General features: G+C 45.2%; 2 protein-coding genes across 9 annotated transcripts in view; one reads left to right on the forward strand and one right to left on the reverse strand.

Moving 5' to 3' along the window:
- Positions 1-35: 35 nt before the first annotated feature.
- On the reverse strand, positions 36-8,372 carry DHODH (dihydroorotate dehydrogenase (quinone)). 3 transcript variants are annotated; one of them, XM_045810285.2, is made up of 9 exons: positions 8,278-8,371; positions 5,936-6,148; positions 5,606-5,805; positions 5,266-5,348; positions 2,706-2,893; positions 1,995-2,108; positions 1,178-1,331; positions 845-1,004; positions 36-391 (listed from the first exon to the last, which is right to left on the reverse strand). In XM_045810285.2, exons 1-9 carry the CDS (start codon positions 8,296-8,298, stop codon positions 337-339), a joined length of 1,188 nt encoding a protein of 395 aa, XP_045666241.2. In that variant the 5' UTR covers positions 8,299-8,371; the 3' UTR covers positions 36-336. The 3 variants fall into 3 exon arrangements, with proteins under 3 accessions (XP_045666241.2, XP_087726686.1, XP_045666242.2); XM_087870560.1 differs by having other exon boundaries at positions 845-1,331; positions 8,278-8,372; XM_045810286.2 differs by lacking the exon at positions 1,178-1,331.
- Positions 8,373-8,517: 145 nt separating this feature from the next.
- PKD1L3 (polycystin 1 like 3, transient receptor potential channel interacting) overlaps positions 8,518-21,644 on the forward strand; it is a 60,586-nt gene continuing 47,459 nt past the window's right edge. For 3 of the 6 annotated variants that reach the window (XM_087870562.1, XM_087870565.1, XM_087870566.1), the window contains exons 1-4: positions 10,289-10,583; positions 11,822-11,944; positions 15,586-15,681; positions 20,005-20,051. In XM_087870562.1, coding sequence (XP_087726688.1) covers positions 10,289-10,583; positions 11,822-11,944; positions 15,586-15,681; positions 20,005-20,051 — 561 coding nt within the window. Of the gene's footprint in view, positions 8,824-10,288; positions 10,584-10,910; positions 11,059-11,821; positions 11,945-15,585; positions 15,682-20,004; positions 20,052-21,644 lie in introns of those variants that run through there. The other 3 variants (XM_087870563.1, XM_045810223.2, XM_087870564.1) reach the window with 3 other exon arrangements.

A 21,644-nucleotide genomic window follows, 5' to 3' on the forward strand; every position in this document is an offset into this window, starting at 1 on the left:
AGCCCGGGGCCCTCCAGAAAAGGCTGGGATTTAAATCCAGGTTTTAAATGGCTTTATTTTTTCCATGATTTTTCCCCCTCAAATATTTAATGTCCTTGCAATATTAAAGAGATTTGAGTCCAGAAAGAATCATGAATACAGCTCATGGTCCGACAAGCAATTAAAGAAAGCCACGTGCTGATTCAAGTGACACTCATGATTGGCTTTGACAAAAGTCAGGCCGGAGGAAGGGCTCTTATGGGTTGGGGGATGTCGCTGTCCTCTCTCAATCCAGCCACAAAGGCCCGCCTGCTTTAGTGAGAAGATTCCAGATCAGGCTTGCGACAGACAACATCCTCACCTCCGATGATCTGCTCCAATGGCATCTGTGATTCTGGTAAAACCCTGCTCCCTGGAAAAAGAGAAAACAAAGCAATTTCAGCAAATGGTGAAGGACAGGCCCTGCTCTCGCTGGAAGCCCATATCCACCCAGGCTGTCAGCCCCATAACTGCCTCTTTCTCCCCCAGAGGCATGCCTTGTGCCTCCCACGTGGTCTTCACACCAGGAAGGAAACCAATGTCGAGTAGTCACAGCTCCCTAACCTCAAGCCAATGTTCCTGAACAGGGAAGCTGCCCAAAGTCCACAGGTCAATAAATGCCACTGTCTTGGCAGTTAATGGCGAATTCCTTGGCCCTGTTTGTGCTTTCTCATAGGAGCAACACAGTAATCTTTCCCTGTGTTTTTGAATCCTTTTTGAAGGAGGAACAAATAGGGACAGGTAAATAGCATCTCCTTCACTTGAGTCATTCTGAATTGATACCACATTAACTCTCCTGTTTCAAGCCACCCATGGCCCCACTCACTTCAAAAGGGCCTCCAGCTCCCGCTTGACCCTGCCCACCACGGGCGGTCCGCGGTAGGTGAGAGCCGTGTACAGCTGCACCAGGGAGGCCCCCGCCCGGATCTTCTCCAGCGCGTCCTGCCCACTGCTGACGCCGCCGACCCCGATGATGGGGACTCCGCCTGCACCGAAGCGCATGCAACAGTGTGAGGAAGGGCGGGCAACGCGAGCACCTCGGTTTGCCTTCCGCCCTCCGGCCCCTGTGGAATGCAGTTCAGGGAACCCCGAATCCGATCAAACACCAGAGCCCGACGAGCCGCACGCAAATCTGAAGACACAGGGACCGAATTCTTGCCTTTGGTGAGTGCATACATCTCCCGGATGGTTTGGGTTGATAAATCCCGGAGGGGCTTCCCACTCAGCCCTCCTATTTCAGAGCGCAGGGCACCCTGGAGGCTGGCAGGGCGGCTCACTGTGGTGTTTGTGATAATCAATCCATCGATGCCTAACTGCAGTGTGAGACAGAGAAACAGCCCTCCGGTCATGGCACAGATGGAGCTGGAGAGGCTTCCCTGAGGGTCTGAGCCCGCAGCCGCGCCAGGTGCCCACACTACAGCCCCTGGAAGCAAGAGCCATAACAGAGCTCACTATGCTTCTAGAACAGGTGTCTGGATGAGCCTCAACATAACCATAGCAGTCAACCCATATCGCCACCCACAAGGTTCCACTAGCACAGGGTTCAATGCTTAGAGCCACTCATTTGAGTCCTGCCCAAGGCCCCAAGGTGGTAAGTGGTGGAACTAGGATCTGAACCCAGGACTTGCAGATTCAGTCTGTGTTCGCACCACTCTCCTATGACACAGGGACCTGGGGTCAGACTGGAGAGGGTCACAGAATACCCTAGTCTGACCCAGGATGCAAGCGAAAGCCTTAGAGCCCTTGCCGGATAGATCTGAGCAAAGAGAGGAGGGAAGAAGTACAGGAAAATGACTCCTCCAAACATTCGCTTTGTATTCTGTGATAAGTTACATCATGACGGATACCAAACCACCTCTCACTGTCACAGAAAGGAAGCCACGCGCTAGCCCAGCTGGCCAAGTGCCCCCCTCCCCCCAAACCCGCACCCCTACCCTCGCGGTGAGGGACGTCCCAGGGCCCAGCCTGACTCGCACCTCTCTCACCACACTAGCAATATCCTCCTTGTCCTGGGCTGTGAGGTCGGGTGCGATCTTCACCAGCACAGCTGGCTTGCGTGCTCCCTGCAGGGCGTCCCTCTCCTGCAGCACCTAGAGCAACACACGGCCAGAGACAGGGACCCTGAGGCCGCAGCCCCCAGTGCCCCTGACCTGCAGCCCCAGATCAGCATGGTCTCACACTGAAGCAGCAGCAGCGTCTCCTTTCCCGGAAATACAGCTCCCGGTTATGCCAAAGACCCCATCAAGATGGATATGATTCTCTTGAACCAAGGGATCCCCAAGAGTAAGTCCCTACTGTTGTCATTGGCGTTAGCTAATATATTAAGGTTTACTTAGACTTTTTTCCTAAAAGGGATAACCAGGAAATACTGTCACAAGTACTATTTGATAAGGAGTCATCCAATCCATTCATTCAACGTGCTTATTGCTAGGGATAGAGAGACCCAGCCCCCTGCTCTCACAGAACCTTATGGTTTAACAGCAGGGGCAGGTGACTGAGCCATGAATCACTGTTGAGCGTAATCAGGGTTTCTATAGGGGATTACGAGTATAGCAAGGGGTCCCATCGGTCCAGGTGCTAAGGACAGCTCCTCAACAGCGACGTTGAAGCTTCCCTCTGGAGAAAGAACCGGAAAGGAGTGGGAAGGTCAGGCTGGCGGAACGGAGCCCGGACAAGTAATTGCTTACCTTGGTCAGCAGGTGGCGCAGCTCCGCCTTTCCCTGAAGGCTCCGCAGCCCAGCCGTGTTGGGACTGGACACGTTCACTACCAGGTAGTCCGCCAAGGGGCCCAGGACGCGAACCCCCTCCGCGTAGTCTGCAGCAGCGTCCACCGAGGTCTTATTCTTCCCCAGGTTTATTCCTAGTGGCAGCCCCTCTGTGAAGATCGTTCGTCAATATTTTGTCCCCAAGCGCCATTTCCCGTGCAACATGCTGAGGCCGTCCTTAACTACACAGCCCTGCAGGCCTCCACCTCCGCCTGGGATCTTCCCGGGGCCCGGGGGTGGGGGGCAAACACCAAGAAAGCTGCAGGGTAGGGCTGCCTGCTGACCGCGGGGAGCTCACTACCTTTGCGCAGCAATGTCGGGGCAACTACTGGGATGTTTTACTGCATTGTGCCCTTTCTCTTTTTAAAAATTTAATGGAAAATGGAGAGATTAGGACTGCAAATACAAAAGCTAGGGTTCATAAATGTAATGAGGGCGGTCAGAAATCCAAGCTTGTTTACAAGGGGGCAAATGTTTACTCTCGAGGGCTGTTTGCTGGCCTTGAGTCAAGTGACTAGGTGGGCATTGGTGAAGAAAAAGCACAATTAAAGATTATGTATACAATACTGGAAAATGTTTTCCACTATTCATGCCTAATATAGAGCTATAATTCTTTTATAACTTAGAATTTCAGTTCTCTGAGGAGGGATTCCCCCTCATAAGTAGGGTGAGTGCACATCCCAGTGGTCCCAGAAAAGCCCTGACGGCTGCTGTACCCTGGGCATAATTATTAACGCCCACAGCCTTCACACTCCAAAATGTCTCATTTTGCACAGTAAGTATTATGCCAACCAACTTAAAAACCGATGGGATTATCAACTTGCATTTTGGACTTGGAGAAAAATACATTTCAGAAACCTGCTATGCGTGAAAGCAAGAGGTTGTCTGTACTTCTAAGCCACCACCCTATCTGCAAAGGTCACTGGTACGTCAGTGGTGCTGGCTGCTTTTTCCAGCTGGTGGTTGGGAAAAGACCTGGAACAGCAAGTGAGCCCCCAAAATGTGTGTCAGGTCAGTGGGATCAAAGAGCACCTTGTAGTATTGCTAACCACCTTCTCATGCCCTAAACTGGCCCCCCTTTTAATCACCAACTTGAAAGTAAATACTCCCTGGAGAAGGTAGGTGAGGAGGGGGTTAGCACCCAATTAGACAAAAGCTCAGCAAGGCCTCCAAGCTTCCCCAGTCCAGCCTCCACCAAGCCAAGCAGGTAAGCCGGCTTTAAAAGGAGCACCCCTTTCATGCAGCTAATGGATCTTCCATCAGCAGTGAGCTGCCCAAAGGGCCAAGACTTTCAACTTAGAAATTTCTGAATTACTCTGTCCTCAAAGGGCACCACAATTTTTGCAATTCATGTTCCTTATTGTGCTTGCAATAAGCTATCTTCAAGTCTTCTAGCTGCAGGAAAACAGGATGTGTAGAACTCTGCTCTAAGATTCTCCTTCAATCCATGTTTGTGCTGGAGTGGGGGTGAGGGGATGGGCAAGGGAGAATGGGAGAAAGCTCACACTGGGAACAATTAAAAGAAGGAAAGGATAAAAAACAAAAAAAAAGAAAGGAAGGCAAGAAGGAAGGACAGTATCACATGCCATGGAGGTCATAGTCTAAGGTTCAGAGTTCCCCAAATGGGAAGGTATGTAGGACTCAAGGTCTGCTTCTACCAAAGCCTGGGATTTCCAAACAAGGTCATTTCCTCCTCCTAAAATCAGAGATTGTTGACTGCCTTGGCCCTTTCAACCTCACTTCCTCACGTGAATCTGATGTCCACAGGTTTTTCTCATCTTGCCACCAGGCCATTTAATGAGACTATACTCCTGGAAAGAGGTCCAGAGGGACCCAATGAGGAAAATGGCCACAGCCCCACACAATCTCAGAGGGCGACTGGGAAGGCATGGTGAGGACAAAATAGTGCTACACGCACTTACGTGCATCCTGCGGCACAACAAAGCAGAACCCCCCCCCCCAACATACGGCAGCATCCCCCCAGGTGGCCTCCCAAAATGCACGGTGTCTCTGAACGAGTCATGAAGGCTATTTTCCCAAATGCCAAGATCAGCTCTCCCGGAGTAGGAAGGAGTATGAGTAATTTTAACTGTCTTCTTTATGCTTCTCTGTATTTACTAATGGACTAATTACACAAAAGGACAACAAAGCAAGACAGAGAAGATGGCGCTCAAGGCCTGCTCACATCTCCCACACATGTGACGAGGAGGAGCGGCTTTGCTTTGCTCACTTCTAAGCTGCCCCAGTTATGATATAACCCAGGTTATATAACAAGGCAGAAACTAAGTGAGTCTTTGCTGAATTGTGAAATTCAGTTAAAATCTTGGTGGCTGTGGTAAAGCTGGGAAAATTCCCGAGTTCCATCGTGGTTTTCTTCCTATTGCTGAGTCATGTTTTTTTCACTAGGAATGTTCCTGACGTTTCTCCCACAGGTTTCCTTCCAATAAATGAAGAAAGCCCCTCTAGTGCACCCCCACTTTACCTTCTGTGAGCCTGGCCTGTTTCTCCTGTCTGGCCCGCAACCTGTGTTCCACCACCGAGAGTCCATGACTGTTAAATCCGTATCTGTAGCACAGAAGTGGGTGGGAGGGGGACAAGGTTAGAGCCCTCAGCCAGAAGGCACAGGCTTTGGAGGAAATGGCCATTTCCACTATACTTCTGACTTTCAGAAACAGGAAAAAAAAAAATTCAGAGTCAGTTCTTAGACTTCCAAAGTCTAAACACCCCTAGAACTCCTAGAGAACTTGCCAGAACACCACCAAACAGAAGGAAAGATTTAAATTTGTAAACGAGCCACTGTTCCCTCTGGGCTATTCACCTACCTGTTAATGACAGCTTGGTCCTCAGGGAGACGGAAGACCCTGGGTCTGGGGTTTCCTTCCTGAGGCTTCGGAGTCACGCTGCCTATCTCAACAAAACCAAAGCCCATCTTGTAAAGTCCGTCCACAGCTTCCCCGTGCTTATCAAATCCTGCAGCAATTCCAACTGGATTTCGGAATTTATGGCCCAGGACTCTCACTTCCTAGGAAGAGGGAAACAAAGCCGGAGGTACACGGGCTATCCCGGTGTTTCTCAAAGTGCAAGCCCCAGCACGTCTATGTCAGAATTACCTATAGAGCTTGTTAATCAGAAGGTGTTCCAACAGCACCTACCAGAATGTCAGAGTCTTGAAACGTGGCACGAGGAAGGAGCCCCAAGGAGGTGACACGAATGGCCAGCCTGTGGGCTGACTCGGGGTCCAGCAGCCTCTGCATAGCCGGCATCAGGTGTTCAGCATAGAAATGTTCATCCCCCACGGCTGTCAGGTAGGAAGTAAAGAGAAGTCCTCCGCCCCCCAGGATGACCACAGCATCCTGGGCCCGCTTCTGGGGAGGGGAAAAAAGCCCATTGAGATTCCCTCAAGGCCAGACTGCAGTAACTTCTCTAAGCCCTTTACAGCCATGCACACAGGACATCATGACATGTCACATGAAGCAATGTCCCTAGCCTTCTGCTAACACTGGTCTCCTTCATTTCTAGTCCTGCTCACACACTGGCCTCTACTTTCAGCGGCTATAACCGTACTTCTGACACTCATCGTGCCCTGAAAGACTCCAGGCCAGAGGTTTCAAGAAAGGCAGTATTGCCTCCTAGGGGACCTGTGGTAGGCATTTTGGAGGAATGCTACTAGAGTTAGTGGGAAGGAATCAGTAAAGGCAGACATCCTGCACTGTTTTAGGCTCTCTGACAGATGAACTGTCCCTGTCCTGTATGACTTTTGATCATCTTACTGACATTCAGTATGTAAAAAGTATCTATTCATATTATCTGAGCCTATATTCCACCACATGAACACAAACTATCTCCTGCACAGTTTTCACGTACGTTGACTTTTCTAGGAATGCAATTCCCTCGTAAACTGGGGGACAACTGCACTGTTTCACATAGAACATTACCAAGGATTGTTCCCCATTTCAGAGATATCAGGAATGGTATAGTGCTTTACTTGGGTGTTTACAATAAAACATACCTGAGGCGCTAGAGTTTTGTTTTAAGATTTTATTTATTTGTCAGAGAGCTTGAGCACAAGCAGGGGGAGCAGCAGGCTCCGGGCTGATCAGAGAGCCCGCTGCCTGCGTTGATCCCAGGACCTGCGCTGAAGACAGACGCTTAACGGACAGTCGGAGCCATCCACACATTCCTGAGGCACTAGAATTTCTAAATAGAGGCTTAACCACCTGACTATATCTCACTGAGACATGCCGTAACATTTACATGCTGAAATACATGTTATTTTATTACAAACTCCTTTAATGTCTCTTTTATAATCCAGTTAGGACATTAGTTGAACTTTTAAAATTATAAAATACAGATTACATCATACATAAATTCTACTTCAGGATAATAAAAGCAGTTGCAAAATGTTTTTTTAAAAAGGAGCATCAGGTCTTATTGAGTCAAGAATCACTATCCTGTTCAAAAGGTGCTTCATAATGCTTTTCTCTAGTTAACACTGCCAGGTGATGAGTCATTCATTCATTCATTCATTCATTCATTCATCTGCCCAATAGTGACAGAGCACTTCAAGAGAGGTTAAAGAGTCCCTGCCCTCAAGGAGGACAGTCGCAGGAGGAGACAGTCGTTAGTCAATGATCACGCAAATATGTAACTGAGGATTAGTACAAAGAAAAAACCGTATAGGGTAATAATAGAACCCAACCCAATCTCAGAGGGAGAGGAAGGCTTTCTTGAGGAAGTGACTTAAAGCTGACGTCCAAAGGATAAATAGGAGTTAACTAGGACGCAGTGGGGACAGGAAAGAGTGTAAAGGCGCTCTCAGTGGCAGAGGGTAAAGAGATGCACCCAAGGAAGAGGGAAAGGAGAAAGGCTTGTTGGAAACCGAGGAATGAGGAAAAGCACGGCTTAAAAAGAACTGGGGAGATAGGCAGGAATCTTGGCCAGAATGAAGATTTGAGTTTTACTCCCTACACAAGTTAGTGACGCGATCAGATTTGCCCCTGAGAATCACTCCCAGCTGTTAATATAGAGCAAGTATTTATTGTCTTGCTTCTAGTCTCCAGCGGATCGTAGGAACGCCCCTTAATGTCAATCAACAAGTTATCTCGACGCGGTTACACAAGCCCCCGCCCCAAAATTTCATCTGGAAGTGTTGGGGCCATGTCTTAGTGTAACTGCATTGCACGTTGGATCCTGCACAGGATGTCAGGCAGTCATGTGTTCACTAAACGCCCGTGTGCCAGGCTCAATAAAAGTCTGGCCCACGTGCGTTGGCAAAGACCTGCATCTCCCTAGACTGGAACGTGCCGTTACACGTGTTAATGCACACGCACGAGCACTTGCAGGTGCCTCCACACACGCACAGACGTGTCCAGGGGGCCCACGGCCTCGGAGCGGGATCCCGTGCACACCTCGCCCAGGTTAGCCCTCTATTCTCCTCTAGCCCCGCACCTCGCTCACACTAACCGCAGCCGCACAACCCACGTTCTGAACTCACTTTGAGCTGTCTCCACGCCATGCTCCTTCCGCCACTGAACCCGCCTCTGGCTCATTTCCATTGGAGGAGATGGCGGCGAACCCTCCAATCACCGCCCCAGCAGCTGCCACTTCACCAATCGCCGGGCAAGAGGGTGGGGCGGGCCGCCCCGCGGCGGAAAAGGCCTCGCTCCGCCCCGAGGGTGTGGCTGGACGTCGGCGCGCGCAATCACGGCGGCGACGCCCCTTTCGCCCCAGACTTCGGCTTAGTTGCCGCAGGGTTGCGGGGCGCTGCGGTTGTGCTGGGCACGCTCCCGCTGTGTGGTGCTGCGACGTGGGCGAGAGACAGCGCATATGTGCATCTTCAGTTCTAAGCAGCTCTCTCACCAATATCTTGATCGTTTAAGTTGAACATTTGATATACTTGTGCTCTCGGTAAAGCATGTATTGAGAGTATGCATCAGACGCCGTAAAAAGGTTTGGAATCACCGCACTAAGATACGAATTGACCTCAGAGAAGATTCCATCAGCATCAGGTTTCACTAAAAAATGCCTGAAACGTATGTATGTACGTAAGTATGTGTGTTAATAAAGTGTTGGAAAATGAAGACTTTGTAGCAAAGTCCTGCACCCGAACAATTCCATTGCGGTGAAGACTTGGTGGACTCTATTTAGAGACCTTCCAAATTCAATGGATACTCTTTTATTTTCTGGCATTTCAAGATATTTCAGTTTTCTAGTTTGAGTTCCCACTACTGTCTCCCCAGGTGCCCCCCCCCCCGAGTTATTTCTTTCTCTCTATACTTTCCACTTGTATGACTTACTCATATTGACTCCTGCCAGGATGACCCTTCTCATCTACCAGTATGGCCCAGTGCTGGAAATAATTTCTTCCTACTCTGAGCCTCCATTGATACATGCTGTACCAGTCCAGTGACACTGTCTTTATTAAACTACAATTGTTGGGTCTTTTTTTTTTCCCTAATTAGACTGTAAACATTTTCAAGGTAGGGCACAGACCATATTCATCTTTTGTTCGATTACTGCAGTGTTTTTTCAAACTGAGGCAGTGTATTCTTGGCATAGACACTTAAGAGAATATTTGATCCTGGTGTCTTTACGTAATGATTTTTAAAAGTAATATGCGCGTCATTTGGGCCATTTGCACAACTAGCTGAACCCTGAAACCTATCAAACTCAGTGCCCACATTTATTTGTATTTATTATATTTTGGTACCAAGAAAGAAAAATGGCTCAAACAGATTCCCTGCAGGTGAAGGACAAATGACATGCTGTGTGAACAAAGGTTTTTCAGCAAGTTAAATAAAGAAAAGTGGTGAGAGAATGGATTTTCCCTGCAGCATGAAGTAGCGTGCGTGCTAAATCAAAACAACCTGTGCGGTCACACGCTAGTACCGTGTTTACCTGTCGGATCGCTATTTAGTGCAGCGCGTTTTCATTTCATTGGTCTTCAGCGCTGTTTGCATTTAATTTGTATTCATCCTTTCATCAGATATTTATTTTTTGGGTTTTAGGATTGTGCGAGAGCTTTAGCATATAGTTTATGCCTAGTTTTATGTTTGAAACTCATTTAAAAAACAGAATATGATAATTTAAATACGTCGTGGGGGTCTGTAAGAATGGTTTCCTTTAAAAAAAAAAAGCACACAATACATTTCTTAATTTTTAGCAATACTGACTTAGCTATTCATCTTCTACTCCTTTACGGTGTAGGCTCAGCAAATAAAGAGCTATTCTAAAGCTAAAGGCACAGCCAGTTGTGTAGACACAGGTGGTGGTGTTCTTTAAATGCTCATTGCTTTATTGATTTTTGCTGTTTGTTTTCAGCTCGTAGGGACTCCACCTGGGTTCTTAAAAACAAAAACAGAAAGCCTATTATCTCCTTGACAAACTATCCCCTATTCCTAAAAGAATAATACTAATAAATGTGACAGACCCACCAAGAATATATTTAAAGGACCAGGCAGCTGCTGGGGCCCCCACACTGTTCTTGCTCACAGCTCACAGAGAAAATGTTCTTCAGGCGAAGAATCTGGCTTTGGTTATACATCAGAACAGCTATCATCCTAGGAGGTGAGCTAAATATCCCAGAGCAACATGGTAAAAAGCATTGTTATCAGCTTAACAGGTTTCACTGCAGCTACGAGGAAGCAGAAAATTACTGTCGTGTCTGGGGAGGACACCTTGCTTACACTTGGAACCTGGGGGTCCAGGATCTTCTCTGGGACTTTCTGGAAGAAGGGAGTAAGTGGTGGATTGGGCCACATCTAAAGCACCTGGGAAAACATCAAGAAAGAAAAAACCCAGGTAAGGCTCTGAGATGAGCGTTTACAAAGGTAAAGTCCTTGCTTTTACTCTGGAACAAGAGACAGAAAAAAATTAACATCTTTCCGCTTTTGTACATAGAAAAATCAGTCGCTTTACTTCATTACCACAGTTCCTCTGAAGTATTTATATTGTGGGGCTTCAACCTTTGAATTGTCTCTGTAGCAAAGATGATGAGGTTTTCTCAGAGTTTGTCAAAAGCTAACCATACCTGATATTTCGCTGAAAGTACCGTGTAGAATTCTGAAGTGGGAAACCGTTTATGGCCGCGTTGTTCCTGGCAAGTATCTCTTCATCATTCTTGGCTCCAAGTTTCCTAATTCAGAAACCAGGAGAGAAATTATTTGCCTATTACCTTTCTTACAGAGATCTTTTCAAAATCATGCACCATAATATTGTGGTCTTGGAGGACAGTCCAAGGCACTGTGACATCACCATCATCTTCGTTGACCTCTAGGTAAATTAATATGAAGCCTTGTGATAAAGAACGCATAATATGAAAAAATAATCTGTAATGTGTGGGCGTGATGTGGAGAACAAAGGCAAAAGAAATATAGAGAAAAATTAAATCTCCTTACAACTTCCAGCCACTGACAGTTTCTTGAGACAGGCAGGGTGACCTTCCTGCAGAAGTTTAACTGCCTCAACGTTAATATTTTGCCGGAGGCAAAAGGCAACCTTAGCTTGACAATAGCCCGACCTCCAGGATCCTGTAAGTCTTCTTGAACATCTAAAAATCCCTTTCGAAACTTCCTTTATCTCTTCCCCCCCTAACCCCAAGATATATGTTAGCAGTCATCCTTCAAACATATGGCCCAATGATATCCATCTGAAGGGGCTTGTGACTAAGGTTTACTAGACAGTAGAAAATGACCCCTCAAGGTCCGGGAAACCTTGCTTCCAAATTCCTTAGCGACTTCCACGCCCTAACCCCTTCCCAACTGGAAAGAATGTAATCAGTCCCTCCTCACATTCCCAGGGCAGCTCTTTCTGCCCACAGGTCCTGTCCCAGTGTTTAATAAAACCACCTTTTTTGCACTGAAGATGTCTCAAGAATTCTTTCTTGACCATTCGCTCCTGGGCCCTCCAACAACATCTCACATTGGGGGGATATCCTACATTCCATCTATGAGAAGCTAGCAAAATTCGGTTTTCATATTTACTTTTTAAAAAGGTTGATTTTGGAGTCTGAGGCTCACCTGGGTCTGGTCCTCCTTCAGCAGGTGTCGCAGCCCACCGGCCCCCAAAGCCCCCCGGGTGCACTTACATGTCCAGAAACTCCAACTGGATCTCATCAGAAGCGGACTCGTGCTCCCTGGGGCATTCTTTCATTTGCCAGGCTGGTAAGTGATGAAGCCACACGCCGCCAACGTCGATTTCTAGAAACTGATGCTACATAAGGACGGCATGTGAGAGTATTGGTTAAGGCGTTTGCTCTGTGAAAAGGAGGTATATGCCAAGTGACATCCAAAGACCGAAGGAGGTAACAGACCAAAGAAAAAGGCTGACAAGTCCCGCTTGACAAGAAATGCTCTATTAAGGGGGAACCACCCAGGAGGAGAATGCTTAAGAATGTGACCTAGTCCTGTCTCGGGGCAGATCAAGGACTTTATGCCCCAAGGTTTACTTAAGGGTGTGGTTAAATGAAAAGAAAAACTGGGGTTGGGGAGATGGGGAGAATGTGCTTAAGAAGGTTTCTTGTCACAGAGTCTGAGTGATAGCGCGTAGGGTGCGTGTGGGGATTTTGATGATATTGATTATATAATGATTTTCATGATACTGATTAGAGTGAGAAGCTGTTCATCTGGAATGACTTTCATATACATCCCACACTTCAGAGCTGTGCCTGATGCTGCCTTCATTTCTTGGGTGGAGCATGGGAGAAGGCGTAGCCGTAAACTCCATTTTCCTCTTGTGCACCCCTAACCCATTTGGCACTTGGGCTTCAGAGGGAAGAGTACAAAAGCAAAGGAGGAAAATAGTAATATTGGTGCAGGAAGATGAGAAGGTGAAGGGTGAGGAGGCTGCTGTCGTGTCGGTTTGCTTCCTCGGGAGTAGGCGATGAGAATTGTGTATGTGAAGTTGGGTGTGTGGTTTCTCTTTCAATCTACGTTTTTCATGGTGGTTGTGTCCAGCATTTATTCTTACTTAGTTCAGTGATTTCTCAAGGACCTAACAATGTCGCAGACAGTCCGAGTAAAAATTTTGTTCCACTTTAAAAAATCACAAATATATTCTTTCTTTTTTTTTTAAGATTTTATTTATTTAACAGAGAGAAACAGCAGGAGAGGGAACACAAGCAGGGGGAGTGGGAGAGGGAGAAGCAGGCTTTCTACTGAGCAGGGAGCCCTATGCGGGGCTCAATCCCAGGACCCTGGGATCATGACCTGAGCCGAAGGCAGATGCTTAACGACTGAGCCACCCAGGTGCCCCACACAAATATATTCTTATTAAAATATGAAGCATCTATGGGTTCTTCATAAAACAGAACATGTTGCAATATTTCTCTCTTATAAGAAAAAAAAAATCACCTTCCTCAAATACTGGGTATATCAGGGTAGTAAATTTTTGGCTTCCAGCTTCTCATTCTCCACCCTTTCAAGCTCTCCGTGATATGCTTGCCCGATTTTGCTGTGATAGCACTCTGTTGTTGGTGAGGCCAAGGTTGTGAGGCCATTCTCTGCATTAATCAAGGGGTCCTGTGTTTCATTGTCACAAATGCGAGTGTGCCACCTTACAGTTGTGAACTGTTTTTCATCTTGACCGGAGGTTATTTGGCCCAACTCATCTCCAGGACAGGAAAAGCAACCCTTAATACAGCCTAAATGATGATGATTTTCCGTTCATTTTTCACTCTCCAAGAGTTGAGTTTTTAGACATTTTTGCCTACTCTTGGTTTTGAGTGAAAATGTCTTTCCTAATATTATCACTCATGCACTTGCAAGAGATTACTGCTATGGAATATGGAATGTTCGTGCAGAAGATAATCTTGGGCAAAAAGAATTCTCGGGGCATCTGGCTGAGTCAGTGAGGCATACGACTCTTGATCTTGGGGTTGTGAGTTCGAGCCCCATGTTGGGTGCAGAAAGTACTTACACATAAAATCTTTAAAAATAAATAAATAAGGGGCGCCTGGGTGGCACGGCGCTTAAGCTTCTCCCTTTGGCTCAGGGCGTGATCCCGGCGTTCTGGGATCGAGCCCCACATCAGGCTCCTCCACTGGGAGCCTGCTTCTTCCTCTCCCACTCCCCCTGCTTGTGTTCCCTCTCTTGCTGGCTGTCTCTATCTCTGTCAAATAAATAAATAAAATCTTAAAAAAAAATAAAAATAAATAAAATTAAAAAAAATATATTTTTAAAAACAACAAAAAATGTTTTTAAAGAGAATTCTAGTCCATTGTCTAAGCCAACTCACCAAATTCTGAACCTGCATTCCCGTAATGAGATGTTTCTGTAGTTGGAGTTCAGGCTGTAAAGTCAGACTTCTCTAAGTTCATGTCTTGATTCTGGGACCTGGCCTTTGTAGCCCCTGGGCAGTCCTTCAAAGGATTATTATGAGAATTAGTAAGATGATACAAGTAAAGTATTAGAACAGTGCCTGGCAGTTATTACTATTAATATTATAAAATTTCTATTTTTTGTGCCAAGTTCGTTTCTGCTTCTAGATAGCATCACATTCATGTCAAAGGTCATTGGATCTCTTGGAGATTCGATATTGCTACTGACCTTTAAAACTAAAGTTTTGGCACAATGTAATTGCATAGTATTCAGAAATAGCTATTGTTGGGGTGCCTGGCTGAGTCAGAAAAGCATGTGACTCTTGATCTCGGGGTCATGAGTTTGAGCCCCACGTTGGGTGTAGAGATTACTTAAATAAATAAAAAATGTAAGAAGGAAGGAAAGAAAGAAAAGGAAAGAAAGGAAGGGAAGGAAGGAAAGAAAAGAATACAAAGAGAGAAAGGAAAGGAAAGAGAAAAAAGAAAAGAAAGAGCGGGCTATTGTTATCATAGGGTTTATACATTTTATTGTGAACTGAGGAAATGCCCCTCCGGGGCACCTGGATGGTGCAGTCTGTTAAGCATCTGACTCCTGATTCCAGCTCCGGTCATGATCTCAGGGTTGTGGGATCGAGCCCAGTGTGAAGCTCCACACTGCTGAGCGTGGAGCCTGCTTAATGAAGATGCTCTCTCTCCCTCTCCCTCTGCCCCTCCTTACCCTGCTCCTGCACAGGTTCTCTCTCTTAAAAAAACAAAAAAAACAAAAATAAAAAACCTCTTCCAAAATAACACGTTGGTGGAAGAAGTATTTGTAAATTTGTTCCTTAACATTCAAGAGTGAAGTCTAATGTTTCATATTATGAAGTATTGTTGCCCAAAAATAGAGAAATGCAAATTAAAACTGAGATACCATTTCCCACCTATCAGATGGGCATGAGTCCACAAACTTAACAACATATTCTGTTGGCAAGACTGTAAGGAAGCAGGTACTCTCATAAATTGCTAATGGGAATGCAATAAGATACTGTATCTAAGGAGAGGAATATTTGGCAGTCTAGCAAAATTGTGTTTATATCTACCCTTTGACTCAGCATTCCTGCTGCTGGGAATCTATCCCAATGCTACTCTAAGAAAGAGGGTAATATGAATATATACGCGTATAAACCTACACACACATATTCATAAACATAATAGAAAAACGAAAGCTAATGAAAATGATTACTTATGGGGGAGGGAGGGAAAAGGCTGGAAAGGACAGAGATAGAACTTAGATCTTTCTGAATGTACCTGGTTTCATAATTTTGTCATTGGAACTCTATAAATGTTTTACATGATTAGAAAAAAAAAACTGTTTGTTTCCTAAAAATAAGGAAGAACAGGAGAGGAATTGGATCTAGGAAGTGTAGACAATTTTTAGGTTAATTTTGCTCAAGAGCAGGAAGGAACTAGGACAGTAGTTCATGAGGCAATGTGAGTTGTCTTTTCCAGACCAAGATGAAAGACATGGAAATAATTCTAATTTACACTGGAGACCCGAGAAGACAGAAGGAGAAGCCGCAGTTCCAAGAAACAAAAGGACCTCAGGTAATGGGTAGTGAAATCAATTCCTGCCTGAAAGGAGGCCCGGGATTAGTTAATGCTGCAGCGTGTCATCATAACATGTGCGCAGTCAACATTGTTGCATTCTGTTTTGTCCGATCTTCGCATTGCAGTCTTGGCTCTCATGGTGTAGGTACTTACTTTCTTGATGGGCCTTTGGCCGTCTTCTTTTCACACATGCCCAAATAAAAGACAGGGTTTTCTCCCACAAAATTTTCTATCCAAAGAGTCTTCTTAAAGTCCTTGCAGAGTCGTTCATATTTTGGTGTTCTCTCTCATTTTTTTTTTTTCAAAAATAAATACTATTTGGGGAAGATGCATTAACCTGAAATGACCTCGATCAATACCGGTGTTGGATGATTGTAGAGATCACCCGACCAACCAGGTGGAAAAGGAGACAGATTTAAAATGCATCTGGTCATTATTCTGAGGGGGTGTGACCTCACAGCTTCAAGTCTTAGATGTCTTTGTCAACAAGCCCTCCAAGGATCCCTTAAAAGAGCAATCTAGAAAGTGCTGTTGTAGAGACGTGAATATCTATCTAAAGAACAAGTGTGAAAATCAGCTTTTCCAAATGCTTTTGTAACTGGGTGCTTGTGAGCTGGGGAAGAAGGATTTCATGATAGCATGAGATGAAAGTAAAGTTGGTGTACTTTCAAAACTGTTAAGTAATTGCAGAAGTCGTTCTGATGATGATTAAGGCACTGAGACTGAGGGTGCATTTGAAAAGTTTCAATAAAGCCACTTCATGAAATGGGAGTTTCCAGACAGCAGGGCTCCTAAGTTAATACGCTACTTTATTTATTTATTTTTAAAGATTTTATTTATTTATTTGACAGCCAGCCAGCGAGAGAGGGAACACAAGCAGGGGGAGTGGGAGAGGAAGAAGCAGGCTCCCAGTGGAGTAGGGAGCCCGATGCGGGGCTCAATCCCAGGACCCTGGGATCATGACCTGAGCCGAAGGCAGACGCTTAACGACTGAGCCACCCAGGTTCCCCTGATACACTACTTTAGATAACACATGATTTTAAACACGCCTTTGAGAGCAAGTTACTGCGTTAAGTACCTAGACATTTGTTCACCTATATCCTTGGAAATGATATAGTCAAGTTTGCCTCAAAATAACTGTCTTTAAATGTCCTCCTTGAGAAAGGAGGACATTGCCTTATGTGGGGAGTGGCCTTATATTTAGGTATGTATGGTCCTTTGAAAAAAAATTTGTTTTCAATTTTTAAGTAATATCTACACCCAATGTGGAGCTCAAACTCACAACCCTGCGATCGAGATTGCATGCTCCTCTGACTAAGCCAGCCAGGTGCCCCCCCAGGGTCCTTTGATAATTTTGTGTCACTTTGTTTTACATGTGTTCCTGTTAAATTTTGTATAAATGAGTCTAATTATTTGATTCTGAGAATGTTTTTATAGTAGAGTTTATCACATTTAAATGTATTTTAATAACTGACGTCATCTCTTGCCTTGCTCTGTGCTTTCTGGTTCTAATGCTTCCTTGCTGCTTTCTTCTGTCCTTTGCTGGAATTTTGCTCTTCGGTGCTCTTGCTTTAATTGTTTGCCTTCACAGAGTTGTTCTTTTTGAAAACACATTCCTGCACCTGTGTTTCTCGAACGGTTCTGCTCAGGAGTGTGACAGTCTCTTCTGAAGCCCCCTTATCTGGTTAAAGGAATATAGCACATGTTAGTTTTTCTTTCCCCGCCCTCCCTCCTAGATTTTGTTAGTATAGTCTGTGGGTTTTATTCAGGTTATTGTTATATTGGTTTTTTTTAATAGATTTTATTTATTTATTTGAGAGAGTAGGGTGAAGGGCAGAGGGAGAAAAATCTCAAGCAGACGCCATGCTGAGCCTGGAGCCCCACGTGGGGCTCGATCTCACAACTCTGAGATTACGACCTGGGCCAAAACCAAGAGTTGGAGGCTTAACCAACTGAGCCACCCAAGTGCCCCTGTTTTTTTTATATAAAACTTGAGAATACTTTTACAGAACTTTTGTCAGAGCCATATCTCCAACAATTTAGAACATATGTCTATTTTAACTAGTTTCACATTTAGCACCAATCATTTTTATGCCATAACTTTACCCTTCTTGAGCTCTTAATTTTGCATCATCTCTATTCCTGTTGTTTTTTTACAAGAAAGATCCGTTGGTGGAAATATTTTAGGAATTCATGGATACTCAAAATGCCTTTCTTGTCCCTTCCCAACAGGCCATGTTTTAGCAGGATGTACAGGTTATAAACTAGGGTCAGTTGGAGTAACAGAAGTCAGTATGCAAGCTTGAACCAATGGAAGTTCCTTTCTCTTCCACATCACAGTGTAAGCAAGCAGTCCAGGGCTGATAAGATGGCTCCACAGTTTACGAGACCCAAGCTCTTCCTGCCTTGTTCTGCTGTCATCACCTTGTGACTTGCATCTCATGGTCTATAAAAGCTGTGTTAGCTCCCTGCTTCCACGTTCAACTGGGAAGGGGAGATGGGAAAATGGGAAGCCTGATCCTGTCCTTTAAGGAACAGCCTGGAAATTGCAGGTTACTTCTCATATCCCATTGGTCAGGATCTGGTCACGTGGCCATACTGCTGCCAGCAAGGAAGGCTGGGAAATGTAGTCCTTACTGGGGCTACCATGGTTCCTTGGAAGGACGACGCATTGGTGGAATAAGCAGTAGTCTCTGCAATACAAGGAATATTATTTCCTTTGTCAGTATTCCCCTCAAATCTCTGCAGACACCGTTCCCTTGCTTTTTGGCATTTAATGCTATCGTGGAAAAGAATATAGTTAGACTTTTTTTATTTTTAAACAGGTAGCCTTTTTTCCCCTATCAGATTATAAAATTTTTTAATCTTTGTAATACGGAAATTTTCTTAGCAGGTATCCGGGTCACTTTTTACTGATTTTGCCTAGAATGTGATGTTACATATACACGTTTTTCTTAGTTCATGAAAATTCTATTTTCTTTTACCTATTTAACACTTATATTTCATTAGTTCTAGTTTTGTCCGTAAGAAATACCAATTATCCGGGGCGCCTGGGTGGCACCCTCTGCCCCTCCCCACCCCCATTGCACATGGGCTGTCTCTCTAAAAAAAAAAAAAAAAGAGAGAGAGAAAAAAGAAAGACATGGCTAATCAGAAGAACATCTCAGAACTCTTTCCTCCCCCAGCAGTAGTGGTTAGAATGATTCTGCTGCTAATTATACATATCAGTACTATCAACAGCAGAGGGACTGTTACAATAAGAGAGAGAGGGCAGCACAGGCTTTCTATAGCCAGATAAACTAAGGGGTCTAGAGCACGTGCCTTGAAAGAGGTCAGCCTAAGTTAATAGCAAATAGCCATGTTAATACACTGATAGTACCTTCAGATCATAGTTTTCTTACTGGAATATGTGGAAAGGGGATGAAAGCAATAACCGTGATCTGGTAAAATGTTGTCAATGATCATTTTCTAAAACTATCAGATTACAGGGGCGCCTGGGTGGCTCAGTCTGTTAAGCATCCAGCTCTTGGTTTCAGCTCAGGTTATGATTTTGGGCTTCTGGGATTGAGCTCAGTGAGGAGTCAGCTTCCCCTCTCCCGCTGTCCCTCCCTCTACTCACACACTCTTTGTGTGCGTGTGTCTCTCTCTCAAATAAATGAATAAATCTTAAAAAAAAAAAAAAAAAGCACCTGGGGTGGCTCAGTTGGTTAGGCATCTGCCTTCCACTCAGGTCATGATCTCAGGGTCCTGGGATCAAGCCCCGAGTCCGGCTCCCTGGTCAGCGGGTAGTCAGCTTTTCCCTCGCCCTCTGCTCCCCACCTCCACTCTTGCTCTCTCTCTGGTGCTCGCTGTACTCTCTCTTTCAAATTAATGAATAAAAAAATCTTAAAAAAGAAAAGATTCTTTAAAAGTATCAGATTATGGCCATACCACCCTGAACACACCCAATCTCATCTCAAAGTATCAGAAATGTGCTCTGATTTATTAATGGGGAACTGTTCCTTTTGGTAAAATTATGAGGCAGGTATTTCCACAGTAATATTTATGTACTGGCAACTTTACGATTGATCTGATTTAAATATTTTTATACTGAGGGCCTTTGAAGAGTAAGCAGAGATTAGACCTTAGTGCTTTGTGACACTTCAGCTCTGAAACCCTGGCTTGTCTGCAGAATTATTATCAGTGGGAAATGATCGCTTTGGTTTCCTGTATGCAATGATTCACATTGTTTATTGCCAAGAATAAGACATCCCAAATAGAAAGAAATATTTCTGTCCTAGACTTTACTTGAACTTAATCAGCTTTCCTCTTCTCTGGCAGCTGCTCATCCTGCATCCGCCTGTCACCACCCTGCTCGCGCCAGCCCGGTGAGCACATCCCTGGGAAGCACACATCGGGGATTAGTAATCTGTCATTCCTGGTGGGTCCCGCCAGAACACCACTCTGGCTCACTGAGTGCCCCGGGTATAGTGTTCTCATAATTAAAGGAAAGTGCTTAAATGCAGGAAAGAACGAGGTTGAATGGATGCTTTACTAACGACATTTTTAAAGCCTACTCTGGCTTTCATGCTGTTACAATGATCATTTGTTGGTTGTTTCTTCCCTGCGTCATCCCAAAAAGGACTTGTGAGATTTTTTTTTTTTTTTAAGATTTTATTTATTTATGTGACAGAGAGAGAGACAGCCAGCGAGAGAGGGAACACAGCAGGGGGAGTTGGAGAGGAAGAAGCAGGCTCCCAGTGGAGGAGCCTGATGTGGGACTTGATCCCGGTACGCCGGGATCACGCCCTGAGCCGAAGGCAGACGCTTTGACGACTGCGCTACCCAGGCGCCCCAGGACTTGTGAGATCTTACAAAAGTATGTGCAATACAATCAAATTTAAATTTCTTTTAAAAAGGGGGGGGAAATGGGCACCTGGAAAAAATGGTGAGGCGTCTGCCTTCAGCTCAGGTTATGATCCCAGGGTCCTGGGCTCAAGCCCTGCGTCAGGCTCCCAGTTCATCGGGGAGTCTCCTTCTCCCTCTGCCTGCTGTTCTCCCTGCTTGTGCTCTCTCTCTCTGACAAATAAATAAATAAAATCTTTTTCAAAATAAATCAGTAAAAAATAAGAAGGAAAAAATATCTGAGTGAAAGGAAAGCAAAAGTAGAAATTGCATAATCTATAAAATTTCACATTCAAGAAATTTCTCAGCCTTCTCACCTTTGTGTCCTACATAGAAACCTTTCAGTGGATGTCTAAAGATAGATTTACATTTACTTGACCCACTGCAAAAAATAGGTGTTTCTATTGTATGAAAGAACAAGGATGAGGTCAAAATCCCTTAAGTCAGTATTTTCCAAGGGATGTTCTACGGAATAGTAACCAATATTGCTTAAAATGTTTCCAGAAGGAAAAAAAGCAAAGGTCTTTGACTGTAGGACTTCTCAGAGCCTTTCATATGGCCAAACCTAACCACTTCCCAGCAGCCCCACCAGTATCACACCGTAGTCTAAGCCACCATCCTCTCCCAGCCGAACTCTGCATGTGCTGCCTCCTCATCTCTCCCTGGTTCTGCCCTTGGCCCTTTTCTGTCAGTTCTCAACACAGCAGTCAGAGGAGTGATCCTTTACGACACAAGTTGCTTCATGCTGCCGCTCCTCAAAGCCCCCAGTGTCTTCCCATCTCGTTCAAGGTAAAATCCTACTCTTCTCCATTGCCTGACATATCAGCGTTCTCCCCAGTCCCATCCCTCATTGTCACCCCCACCCCCAGGATCTTTCTGATCTCCCCCACGTCCCAGTTTTGCTCATCTTGCCTCCTGTTCTTTCTCAGACAAACCCATCAGGCTGTGACCTCAGGGCCTTTGCACTTCTCAGATGCCTGTGTCCAATATATTGGCAGAGCTTTCTCCCTGTATTTCAACTCTCAGCAATAATGCTGTCTCCATACATCTGAGCACCCTATCTTCAGCACACTATT

Source organism: Ursus americanus, chromosome 21 (assembly GCF_024610735.1).
Source record: "Ursus americanus isolate L20-20 chromosome 21, mUrsAme1.1.p, whole genome shotgun sequence".
In the NCBI taxonomy this organism is placed as follows: Eukaryota; Metazoa; Chordata; class Mammalia; order Carnivora; family Ursidae; genus Ursus; species Ursus americanus.